This window comes from Lissotriton vulgaris, chromosome 3_2 (genome assembly GCF_964263255.1).
Source record: "Lissotriton vulgaris chromosome 3_2, aLisVul1.2, whole genome shotgun sequence".
Classification (NCBI taxonomy): Eukaryota; Metazoa; Chordata; class Amphibia; order Caudata; family Salamandridae; genus Lissotriton; species Lissotriton vulgaris.
Genome location: NC_141690.1, coordinates 188,014,804 through 188,028,317, shown reverse-complemented (window position 1 = coordinate 188,028,317; position 13,514 = coordinate 188,014,804). Strand labels below are relative to the sequence as shown.

Below are 13,514 nucleotides of genomic sequence, written 5' to 3'. Positions count from 1 at the left end.
GACGGATAGTCCCAATGTTGTTTTCTCCACAATCGTATAGTCACCAAAGAGGGAAAGGATGAAACTGAGGTCCAAGAACAATCACCAACAGGAGTCTCCGGGAAGGGAACGCCAATCGATTCTCCCAAAGTCCGCAATGATGGGAGGCGTAGCAATACGTTCGAAACACCGGGTTCATGATTCTCCAGAGTACTGACCAAGGGCTTCGGCGCCTCTTGTCGCACGGGGTCCTCGTCCAGATTTAAAATGGTCGTCATGTGAATCGTAGCTGGTTGCAGTTCCTGCAGTGGAGCATGGTCCGGTTCCACACACCCCATCTCAAATAGGCCCGTGATCATTTTGTGGACCAGGGCATCCATATGCGAATGAAATGCCCCGATGGCTGCCAATACTGTCTTCAGCGACGGCTCACGCTCCGTCCGGTCCATTTCTCCTCGCTCAGTACCGACCATATTCACTTCCCCCAGAGAGCCTGGTTTCTCCGGGGGAGCAGACAGGAGCAGAACGGACGGCGTCGGAGGGTGACTGATCAGTTTCTGCGGCAGCAATCTGCACTCCGGTGCCGCGAGCGAAGACCCCGACCCACCGAACCCCGGCGGCGGCAAAACTGGTTCGCGGGACAGGGACCTCCACCCACAGCCACTGTCGTGCCACGTCACTACTCCCTCGATGTTAATCAATCAGAATGACCGCCGTCAAATTCGGGCCAACCTCCACTACGATAGACCGGACCCTGTTTAATTCTCACGGCCGATGTTGTTCAACTGCAACCCGGCTGGGTCAAAACTCGAGGCCCCGGCTCTCCTGCTGGACTAGGCCGCAAACTTCAACTCGACGCAACTCCGTCTAGCAAGCCGATTAAGTTTTCGGGATTGCACCATCGGAGTGTGCATCAGTTCATCTAATCGGAGGTCGGGCGTAAAATCAGGATTATCGACAGGATCATCTGGCAGGATGCGGAGGTCGGCGGAGCCGGGAGCCTAAGCAGCCATCTTGTTTGCTAGCATAGCTCCTCCCCCCGGCATCCTTTCTTTTAAAGTTGTTTTTCCTTTGTGCCATCATCATCATTTTTCAAGACTTCTCTGTTTCAAGCTCATGCCATTGCTACCAGAGCTGTGGTGGGTCCCATTCTACTTCTTAGGTTAGCTTCTACCAACCTGAAATCTCATGTCTTGCGGTGTTATATGGCACTGCTTCCATGTGGTGTCATTCTGTAACCTGTGTCGCTGTCAAAGGAGACAAGTTTCAGGAAGAGATCTTCCTCAGTTCAAGAAAGAGAATACTACTCCCTATGTCCAGCTCTTCCCATTGATGCTCATCTGCTTGTTTAAGAAGGGTTTTGTGAAAGCACCTCAGATCAGGTCTGAACTCTCTTTTTATGTCTCTAGTCTTCTCTGTTTGTTCTGGGTATTCAACCACAGAGCGTTTAGTGCCCATATTTTAGTCAAATGGGCTTTTATTTGTGTTTGCTTTCTACACCACTGAAACCTTTGGTTTCATTGGTCTTTAGTTCTTATTTTTTCTTTCCTAGTCGCTTCTCCTGTTAGTCCACCCAGTTATCTACTCCTGCTCGCGGTCCGATCGTCAAGGGTTCTACCATGGGTGCACTTGAATAAAAACAAGATCATAGTGTTTGGGGCAGTGCTATCTATGCCATCAAAGGTATCCTATTGTATTGTGTGCCAGGTGTTTGCCTACTCAATGAGGAGATGCAAAGGCAGCTAGTGACACAGAAAGGACTTGTAGATAAGTAAAAATGTCCATGGATAACCTGCTGTACTCTTGTCCTCGATTCCTCGTACGTTTTAGGTCTGTCTTAGTTAGCACACTGTCTGGATCCCATTCACTTTTTCCGCCAGATCCCAACTTATCTGTTGTGGTATTGATGCCCATCTATGCGCCTAGCCATGGGTGTCAGACAACTGATATATGTTTGTCACCCGTCCTTTCCATGGGAGCCTACGAAACATTGGTTATTATCAAGAAGAAGAGGTGGTAGGTGGGCGTGGCGTTCAAGTAATGCCTTAATAGCTCTTTGAGGCTGCGGAGACAATATTGGCATAGGTATTTGGGGTAGGTATGTGTTTAGTCATGCATCTTTCTGACCTAAAGCTATCTGAAATTTAGTGGTGATGCAGATCGAGGGTCTGGGTGGAGAATGTCTTGTGTGATTAATGTGAATGATTTTAATGATTCAATTACTAAAAATTTAAACAACAGACACAATAAAACCAGATAAAATTCAAGAAGAAAATAAGAGATAAAATTATAATTCAAATTTAAACCCAGGCAGTATTTTGATGGTTTGAAGGCGATTGGTATTAATATAAAAATTCCTTTGGTTACTGTGAGCCGAGGCTGCGTATTTTAATTGAGTGCAATAAATGTTTTATTTATAAACTTGACAAACTGGGCTAGGAACGCACGATTAGTCCAGCATGACATGCTGTGATGCCTAAGGGGCCTTGTGGTGTAAGAGGTGCTGGGAGGATAGACTGGGCTGTCCTTACACAGCCCCAAAAGGAAATGGCAATCAAACCCCCTGTGTTGGTATCTGGGAGTATGTTGGTGGGATTGGGTAAATCTGTGCGTCCACTGCCTCATAGGCGCCAGCTATTTGGCCCTTTATATCTTAGAGGCAGTAGACTTGACCATGATAGAAGGATGGCCTTAGCCTGCCCAAGTAGCCTATCAAAACCCAGGTGCAGCGCCGAAGCCAGGGTAATACGGGAGCAATGTACTCTGTGTGCCTGACTGTAGATCATATCTACTTTGTAATACATAAAAACATTTAGGGGCCGATTAGGATGGCGGACGGATCGCCATTGCCATGCAGACGGTGGCGATCCGTCCGCCATCCGTCACCGTCCGCCAGCAATTTACCCCCCGCCATATTACAATGGCGGGGGGGGGGGACTGCGGTGGACGGAAAGACCGTCTGCCGCTGTTCCGACGCGGTCGCCTTGCGACCGGGGCAGGAAAGGTCTAATATGTTGGCGGTTTCTATCAGACACCGCCAGCCATATTAGGATGGGCTTCCGGGTATGCCTTTCTGTGGCGGCATTAGGCATACAGTCTTTGCTTTGGGGGCCTGTTGCGGGCAACAATTGTTTCCACTAACAATTGGAAGTACATTTGTTGACAAGTCTGGAGTTGAACTCAATGTATTTGAAGCAGTAAAGCCTCCCAGTGTCGGCAGATTCATCTCCAAAGATTTGTCCTAAAAACGTAATGGAATGCCAGAAAATGGTACATACAAGAACCCTACCAATAATAAAGACAAGACTTCCATTTACGATCAGTGAATGGTCTTTCATTCACCTATACAGCAGTAAATGAATATACTTTCACAATTGTAAACATAATATGTACCTCTCTTTGCAACAGGTTGACAATATACCGGTCAGATTGAATGCCACGGCCATCTTGCGAGAGGGAGCCCTCTACCAGCGCAAAGTGGATCAAGAGCTTCAGAAGTACGTACATATTGATATTATTAGATACATGCCTGTCAATGCCTGGTTAGTATGACAGATAGTTCACCTCACTGCAAGATATGACGTGGCTGATGGACTAGTGATCATAAAAACACTTATTTTTGTGACAAAGGGAAGGCTTTCCCGAAACGCGTCGAGTGGGATGTGACAATAAATCCAGTATTGCATACAACTGAGGCTTGGACATCGTTTTTTGACCTGTGGACGAAAAGTTGGAATATAAATATATATATATATATATATATATATATATATATATATATATATATATATATATATATATATATATATATATATATATATATATATATATATATTAAGGAATGTGAATATATGTGTTTAGAAATTCATTTGCTTCAACAGGTCTCAGACGTTTAACTATTTCTATAGAATTCTTTGACTGAGTGATAGTCCTTCGAGAAGAAGTGCTCAAGTGCTCATCTTACCATTTTGTGCAAGGGTTATCCATAGGGACCATGATGGACTCTGGCACCTTAATGTAAAATTAATGTAATTCTTCTGGAACATTTTACTGTGTTTTGGGCCCAATTTTCACTTGTTATTCAGAAATGGACATAATAGACACAAACAGTTTGGGAAACATCCTTTACCACGCAGTCTTTTCAACTCATGCCTTTACCATGCATGCCTTTACAACGCATGATTTTACTACACAGATGTTGTGGTTTAGGGGTGGGCAGTGGTAAAGGGAAGTAAGGGTAAATTTAGGGTTTAGGGTTGGGTAGTAGTAAATAAATAAAGGGTCATTTCAGGGTTCCGGGGTGTACAGTGGTAAAAGGAGGTAAGGGTCATTTTAGGGTGAGCGGTGAGTAGTGGTAAAGTAAGGCTAGGGTAAATTAAGGGGTTAGGGTTAGATGGTGGGAAAAGAAGGTAAGGATACATGTATGTTTTAGGGGTGGGTAGTTATTAAAAATGAGGGATGATTGACAATATAAAGCATGCTTTTACCACGCATGCCTTTTCCAAGCAGCTTTTGCCATGCATGCTTTTACATGGTCAAGGCATATATGCCTTTACGTGATAAAAAATAAAGCAGTTCTACCTTTGCTTAAATGAGATAGACTGCGAGCTCTCAGAAGTGGGCCTAATGTGTAGTGTCACTAAGGGCCTTATTACGACTTAGGCAATCCTCCTGCGCCACTGCCAGCACTCCGTCTGCAGGACTGCCAAAGCCATGGTGAGCTCCAGGTCAGGTGGGCTGTGCTGCATTATCTGGCAGCACCTGCTGATTCTTGACTGAAAATGAACACCCCCACGTTTTGAACCACCAAGCTATTGTTGCCTTTGCTTCCCTGTGATCTGGCATTATTGGGTTTCAGTGGTGCTCTACAACTCCTGGAAGCACCTAGAAAGCAGCATACAGTGCGTGGAAAGCATGGCCAGAGTGTCTGGATCTTAGTCCTCACTTTGAGCCTTATTTTATATTCCAGAAAACAAGATTCACATTATAATGCTAGGTTAAATGTCGGTTCATTAGATTGGAAATTTAGGAAATTTATAAGGCGCTGGGGTATTGTTGTAGTATGCCAACATCCACGGTCTCTGTGGAAAGTTGACATCAATATGGTAATATCAGATGAGAATTGGGCACCTATGTAGTCAGTGCCAGGAAAAGAAATTGAGGCTGTTCCTATGAACTTATAATATACAATTACTTGTTATTGTGCACCATCACAAATGTACGTGTTTTTTGCTAAATGTTTAGATAGATGTGCCTGTTGTGAGCCCCTGTAAGATGCCATTTACACTTAGCATTAATTCATTTCAGACTTTATAAGGCAGGTCTTTACCCTGCATACTTTATCCAGAGAGCATTACAATGTGTTGACCTTTACAACACGTTGTAAGACTATAAACATCTTTACCCTGCAATGCACTTATCCAGATACCTTCTTTTTTAAGCTGTTAACCTCTCTTTACCTCTACCCTCCGCATAACACTCACAACCCCTTAACTCCCTTTACCTCTATAACCCCCATAACCCTAAAAAACACTTACCTTCCTTCATCTATACCCTCCATTACCTTTACCCATCCCTTAACTCATACCTATCCCTTAATTTCATTTTTTTTAAATTACATAATAATTATGTTATTTAAAAAATAAATACTTATCTGCATGGTAAAGTACAACCAGGTAAATTACCAAAAAGTGCCCGCCATTGTCCTTACCTGTTTGGTAATGTTTTGCTAGGTAAAGACCGCTGAGTAAATACTAAATACATCATCAATCTTTAACTCAATTAACGCCCTTTGAAACTGTTGAAAAGGTGGCTCTCTTGTTAGTTTGCCAACTAGATGGCAAAAAGATGTAAGAGGGTTGTTCTTTTTACTTCTGCCACAATGGAGGCTTTCCACTGTATGTATTAAATTGTATTTCACTGCAGGGCAACAGTTGAAGGCTTTGATTATTGATATTTAATGGAGAACTTCTAATGTAAACTGATGAGATACGTCTCAGGGCCGAAAGATATAAGATCTGATTAGTTCTATTTTCTGATTGGCAATGCTACCCGAGACATGGTGTCCAAGTAAGGCATTGTTGGTGAGGCTTGTTCCAGTTGGAACAACTAATATCATTTGATGAAAGGACTGGTGTTTTATTGCGGCATTACTATGTCGAATTTCGGCTAATTGAAGTATTGACATTTTTAATGTATCTTTCAATTTATGTTATCAAGTATGTGTAACTTCTAAAGTGCACTTTCTGTGCTATATTACATACTATCAGACTTTGTTATTCGAAATACATCTCTACATACCTGATCACGCTTGCCTACTTTGGAATCTATACCAAATTGCTAACTGAATGAATATATTTATGTCAAGTCTTGGTATGGAAATGCTGCCACAATGGGCCATGCATCTTCTTCCTACATGCATAACATCCCTTTCTATTTTAATCTTTCCTCCAGAACTTCAAAACAATGGCCTTGTATGTAGACATTTTGACACAAATCAGGAGTATGTAGTTCATAATTAAAAAATTATTTTGTAAAGCACTAATAGCTCTTGATGCTAAGGCTAATAGAACAAGAGAGAAATTGGAATAATAACGATTGATCCTTTTTTGGATTCAATTTCAAAGGGCTCAGCACCACAATGCAAATAATATATATCAAACTTTGTTTATGGCAAATCTGCACAGAAGTTATGTCTCTCAGCACACACGTTATATATAATTCACAAACTCTATTGACTTTGTTTGAAAGACACTTCTTTATTTATATTCTTTTTTTTCATATTTAGGAAAAAGTGTCTTCTCTTTTCTCTACTTCAAATGTAGCCAATGCGTTTCACCACTACGGACTTCTTCAGGGCTACAAAAAAAGAGATACATAAACAAAAGTTTCTTTTAAAATTTACACACAATTTTAAATATACATTTTGTGGAAAGTGAAAAAGTGACAGTGTACACCATTTTTTCTTTTTTTACATTATTACATACATATTTTGAAACTCGGATTTCTACAGCAGACTTTTAGTTATCACCACGTATATGTTACATTTCTGTGACATTCCCTCTATAATTACAAGCCTAACACTGTACATAACATTTACGGCTCCCAGTTTTCCATTTTTACTGATTTTTACAGATAAATACAGACAGAAAACAATGTGTTACCTGTCTGTAATTATTTTTAAAAGTGGAAAAATACTGACATTTGTGCTTCTTGTGAGAGCCTCTCCATGCTGTCTTTTATGACCTCCAGGCAAAAGCTGAACAAATAGACAGCTTAAGGAGTTATAAAACAGCATGAGATTTCCTTAAATTCAGGCATATGGTAACATATAATTGTAGTATAATACTAATATGTACCTGTAGGTATAGTTTTATCTTATTTGTGGCTTCTTTATTTGCTAAAATGTGACAGGCATCCACCTACGAGCGCACATGTAAGAGTTAAATAAATGTGGAAATATACCATTTTGCGATATCACTTATTCTCAAAACACACAATAAATATGGACAAATACCAATAAGTTGGCCCAAAAATAAATATGCCTAAATACAGTTGGAAATGTTAAAAAAACAAGTACTTATTGGGGCACCCGGTTTTACGGAGCCTTAATAACAATATAGCATGATGGACTGCAATTTATCTCAAATATATAGATTCTTTTCATTTCATATATGAAAGCCATTTCTCAGTGTCACCATTTATGAAAATGTACCTTCTGTGATGAAAGGTATATCTAAATATTCATAACTATATTCTGCAGAGGAAACCTCCTTAATTTATTTTCACACCTTCCAGGACTAGAAAATATAAGAACAACAGACATTAAAAGTAACGCCTTTATCGCCCCAGAACAGGGCTAAATAAATGAGACCACAGTAGTAACCTTCTACAGTAAAGACATAGCTACAGCCCTACTGTTGAATAAAGATTGTCTGGGCGATTGGGGCATTCAGATAAGTCTAGTGACCAAAGCTAAATGCCCTGCCTTTCTAAAGGATAGAGTCCCAAATGCCTTAAAGGATTACAACACTCCAACCTTGGCTAACAGTGATATAACCAGCCAGCTGCCTACTTCAGTTTTGCGTGGCTCCTTAGCTGCTACCCAAACAGTGCCTTGGAAAAGAAACCCGCTTCAAATACCAACATCTAAAACAGGAGGCTCCCGCCAATGTGTGCTTAAACGACAGAATTCTCAAGACTGGCCCTGGCTCTCCCAGGCCTTAGGGTGGCGCACATAACACCTCAAGTGGACATAAAACTAGTGAAGATTCTGTCCACCTCCTTAGTATCTGTTCCTGGAACATCCGAGGGCTAACAAACGAAAAAGCTGAAAGAGTAACGACCTCTCTTTTAAAAAAACATGATATTATTGCCCAGCAAGAAACCTGGTCCTTGCAATTCAACACCTGGGAGGACTACACTGTTTATGAATCCCATGCAATTGCATCTCAAGTAGGCGGTCATGCGTCAGGAGGCGTATTAATTGCTCTCAAGAACAACTTAGCCCTAAAGGTCTCCTCAACTTATGAAGGGTAAGGTGACTACATTTTCATTAATATTCAGTCACAACCGTTGGGAAAAAATAACATCAAACAACAAAATATTATCCTTGGTTGTATTTATCTACATCCCTCTAAAACCAAGCGAGAGACAACTCTGAACAACATTCTCCCCATCATGAGAGATTTCTTTTAAACATTTCCCGAACGATATGTGGCTAATAATGGGAGACTTTAATGCCAACCTAATGGGGACAAGCTTGGACCCCTCCCTTCTAACCTAACTGGACAATCAAATGTGGGCCATCCCAGATATAAAGTGCCAGTACCAACGGAAGGATACTCATGGGACAAAGGCGGCTGTAAGCTTAAACCAACTAGGGCCCTTTATTCTAAACGGTAGATTAGAGCCGCTTACACCCATGCATCTCCCGTCAGATTGGCTACCCTGGATTACATATGGATCTCGTCGCCCATTTCCAATTCGTCCAGGAATTTGTGGTAACCCCCTCATTGGAAAGTGATCATGCCGTTTTAATCTGCAAAGTTATATCCAAACAGAGCTTCCGCCCCAAAAGCTACCTGATTGGGAAAGAATCAACATTGGAGCCTATTAGAAAACTATGGTGGATTTTGGACCAACAAGAGGCAGTGGAAGAGAAGGTGGGCAATTTTTTGGAAAACTTGAATCACAAGTTTAGCAGCCAGCTGACGACACCCCTGTGGGAACAGGTAGTGGAGGACCTTAAAAAAGTGTATCTGTAAAGAGAGTTAAAAGCTCAAATAATGACCCTTCATCTATAACCCACCGCAGCGACTGCCAGCCCACTATGCTGAGCATTAAACACAAATTAAACACTTTACTGCGAAAAAGCACACATACTAACATAGATCACAAATCCCTACGGGAGAAGATATTGACCACCCGTAAAGAGTATAGGAAAACAAAGTTTAAATATAAAAGGATAAAAGAAGAACAGCACTGTACACTTGCCCATGAAATTATAAAATCAAAGTACCAAAAGAGATTTTGGAGGTGGGTAAACAAGATTGCCAGATCAGGCCAACCATCCACCATAACTAATGTCTCTCCCACTGAGCTCAACAAATATAGTTGGTGTAATTATCATAGCTCTATCCCCCAATCCCCACACTGGAACGTCACCCACTATCAAGATCGCCCCAATCAAGTTGCTCTCATCAAAAAATGAATGCGTCCAGAAGGGGCTCCCGGTTACCAACAAAGATATATAAAGCTTCGACTCACAAGTGGGCAGCCCTCTTGGCCCCCCTATTCGAGACATGCAGAATGGGCGGACCCATTCCTGATTCTTGGCGAGGTTCTTTCCTCGTCCCTATCCACAAAAAAGGTCACCAATCTAATCCTGATAACTACCAGATGACTGCACTCCTTGATGTTTATGTAAAGGCCTATGCAAGCGTCTTATTACAAGAACTGACCAGTTGGGCGGAAGACCGTAAATTAATACTTTTTATGCAAACTGGCTGTCAAAAGGGCTGCCACATTGAGGACAATCTGGTTTGCTTAACCCACATGATTGAGGTTACACTTGCAACAAATGGAAAATTGCTGTTCTTGGGATTTATCGATTTCCAAAAGGCATTTGATAATGTTGTCCGCCCCAGACTCTGGGAGAAATTGCACAAATGTGGTATTCCGCAGACTCTACTCAATGCCCTTATCACTCTGTACTCCGATACTTGGGTCAAAATAAAAGTCTCCGCTGGTTGGTCTACATCCAACAAAATCATGACCAACAGAGGCCTAAAGAAGGGATGCATTTTGGCCCCTCTACTCTTTAATTTGTACCTCGCAGACTTACCGGAATGGCTGGCCCGCTCTCAAGCTTACTCCCCAAGAATTGAATCTGTTAAAATCGAGCCAATGCAATACGCAGATGATACGCTTCTCCTTGACCAAACACAGGTCAACGACTTTTTGATTCTTTGGCAACATATTGTGAAACTAATGCACTGAAGATTAATATCTCTAAAACCAAGGTGATGATAGTCTCAAGAAGTCGAGCAAGACAGCGTCCCTGGTACATCGTTGGGAAACCTATTGAGGTAGTCACCACACCACATATAAATATCCTGGAGTCTGGATAGACGACAGAGGGAGCCCGAGTCCGCAAATCGCTGCAATGCAAAGTGTGGCTTGCAGCCTGGAGGGGACCTTCCTACAAACCAAGAAAGCACCCCGATAATTAGAGTGATAGATGCCAAATTGCTATCCACAATAGCCTTTGGCGCCACTACCTTTAAAGACAAAATGTTCAGGGGGCAAGATGGCCACTGAAGAGTTGGGCTGAGAGGTTGCATCCGTCTCCTCTCCCGCACAATATGATCTGACGGACAAATAGGACGCTGTGCAACCCAATGAATACCCCTGATGGAGTCGGGACGATGGTGGCTTAGAGGATTATACGAATATGAGTATATCAAGAAGCAAACCCTTTGGATTGGACTGGCCTGGGTTTGGGTCAAGGGAAAGGCAGCAAGGTTGCTGGACAGGCAGATCATGGCGCCTAAAATACCCTCCCGGTCTGCGAATCTGGAGAAGGGGAGCGAGAAAGGTAAAAAGCTGTCAGACCCTCCAGCAACAAAAACAGGGGCGGCTGATGCTGCAAAAGTGGATACTTCCGCCGGGAAGTTTACCGGTGCGATCAGGAAAACATTCCACCCCCCCGTCGGAGAAAGGAAAAAAAGGAGAGACACGGGGAAAACCGAACACGCCTGCCAAAGATAGCAATGGACCCCAGCGGAGGCTCGTAACTCAGCTGTGACTAACCCCGGGAAAAGAGATGGCAATAATAAGAGCCGGGAGTTAGGAATGCGGCAACCTACCCCGGTAGAGGTTCTCTCAGCGAAGATCCCCAAGCAGGCCGATCCCCTTCACGAAACAGACGTCTCAGTGGCTCCGGGAAACGTCCTCGAGGACGCTACAGACGCTGAAAACACAGGGAGACTGGTTGCCAAGCAACGGCCAGGTCTAACGCTGAAACAGGATCGTAAAGTTACTGCAGAGGTTCAAACAACAGGCGAAACATGCAGCAGAGGTGAGCCACTGAGCGCGATAAGAGGTGGAGGTAAAGATGGATTCGGGAGGTCTCCAATCATAGACACGGGGAGTACGACTGCTGATATGCTGGGGGCCTTAATGTTAGTGGAGGAAGAAATTAATGCCTCAAGGCATTTGGACGGCACCTGGGGCAGCAGGGACAGCCTTATAAATAAAGACAATCCGGAAGCAGGTACGAGCAAACAGGCGCTGGGAAGAGGAGATTGTGCTTCTGTAGAAGGAGAGTTCTATTCAGTAAATGAGGACTCGGAATCAATATTATCATCTGATATGAGTTCGGAGGAGGAAGGCGAGGAGATGACTGGGTCATGCTTCAGTACATCGGGAAAGGGTGTCAACGATGAAGAAAAGACACACGAAATTAAGGAGACAGTCGCCTGGATCCCCCTTGCACCCCGAGAAGCGGTTATTATGGGATTACTCTGTGACTTCGCAGGTATATCAGGAGGATGCTAATGCTAGTGCTGGGGGTGCCTCAGCCGGGCCTCCCCCCCCCCCATCGTGATTCCTTTGACATTTTATTCACTACTCTCAAACAGATGCAAGGGGAAGCAAGGGCGGAAAGCCGCAGAGCAAGACAGGCCTCAAAGAAAATCCAGACACTTTGAGGAAAGTTAATAAACTGTATGACGAAATCGTGGACCCAGTAACAGAGGTTGAGGAGCGCACTGGCAGGCTTGAGGATGATGTCGGGAACTGGCAATCATTCAAATCAGAGCAGGAGAAGTTGGCAGAGGATATGCGTTGAAAGATGGAGGATTTTGAAAACAGGCAGAGGCGGAATAATGTCAGACTGTTGGGTGTGGCGGAAGGGCAGGACGTCAGGCAATTCGTGATTAATTTGTTAAAGGAGGCCTTTCCTGAGTCTCAGTGGCAGTGGGAAAGGGAGATACAGAGGGCACACAGGTTCCCCTTAACGATGAAGAAAGCCCCTGGTACAGGGGGTACAGGGGGTACAGTGAGTGATGCCCAGGGGAACCACCCGAGGGCGATATTAGTGAATGTTGGGAATTTTTTGCTCAGAGAAGAGATAATCAGCAAAGCAAGGCCAGACAACAGGAGGTCATTTGAAGGCATCACCTTTTTCGCCAGGCCTGATTTCTGTCACGTTACCATAGAAAGGAGATGGAGGCTCAGACAGATGATTGCTCCTTTTCAGTCCTTGGGCTTGGAAGCATACCTCCTTTTCCCTGCTAGGCTCAAGGTAGTTGTAAGGGGGAAAGCCTGGATGTTCTCTTCAGAGATCAAAGCTGAGCTATTCTTGGAAGAAATGAGGAAGCAGAAAGGTGGATAACGGGGAATGGCCTAGGTGTTTGCACGTAACAGCCTATTGAATCCAGGTATAAGATTAATGGGTAGCACATCACATCAAAAGCAGAAGCGGGAGAGTGATGCGACTGGTGCAAATCAAGGCGGGCACACATAGGTCTTCTGACCTATTTGCCTATGTGGGGGAGGGGGGGAGCCGGGGGGGGGGGTTAGAGGGGCTCAGGGGGGGGAAAGCAGCACAAATGTTTAATTTTGTTTGTATATATCAGCACATTGTTACATTGTTTAGACATATGGTATTTCTACAAGGTGGTTTGATGACTTTAAAATTTATTTATCCATTTGGCTTTATCCTACAAAGGTCTCCAATGTCACTTTTATGAGGTGCAGGATAGCTTCAATTAATGTATGTGGTCTCAATGAGATAAATAAGAGGATGAAAGTGGTGGCGTATCTAAAAACCTTGCGCCTAGATCTAATATGTCTTCAAGAGAGCCACATAGAAGGGAGTAAGACGTATCTCCTGGAGCAACTAGGGTTTACTGTATTAGCAAGTGTTAGACGGAGACCCGGAGGGTCGGCCGAGTACAAGGGGAGAGGCCTCCGGTGAGGGCCCTCTCTGGTAATCGTACAGACAGGTAACTTCCCCCCCACAGATGGAC

General features: G+C 43.5%; 1 protein-coding gene across 1 annotated transcript in view; it reads left to right on the top strand.

Annotated features, from left to right (window-relative positions):
• CFAP99 (cilia and flagella associated protein 99) overlaps nucleotides 1-13,514 on the top strand; it is a 413,087-nt gene that overhangs the window by 304,559 nt on the left and 95,014 nt on the right. The window contains exon 9 of the mRNA XM_086964541.1: nucleotides 3,388-3,476. Coding sequence (XP_086820667.1) covers nucleotides 3,388-3,476 — 89 coding nt within the window. The remainder of the gene's footprint in view (nucleotides 1-3,387; nucleotides 3,477-13,514) is intronic.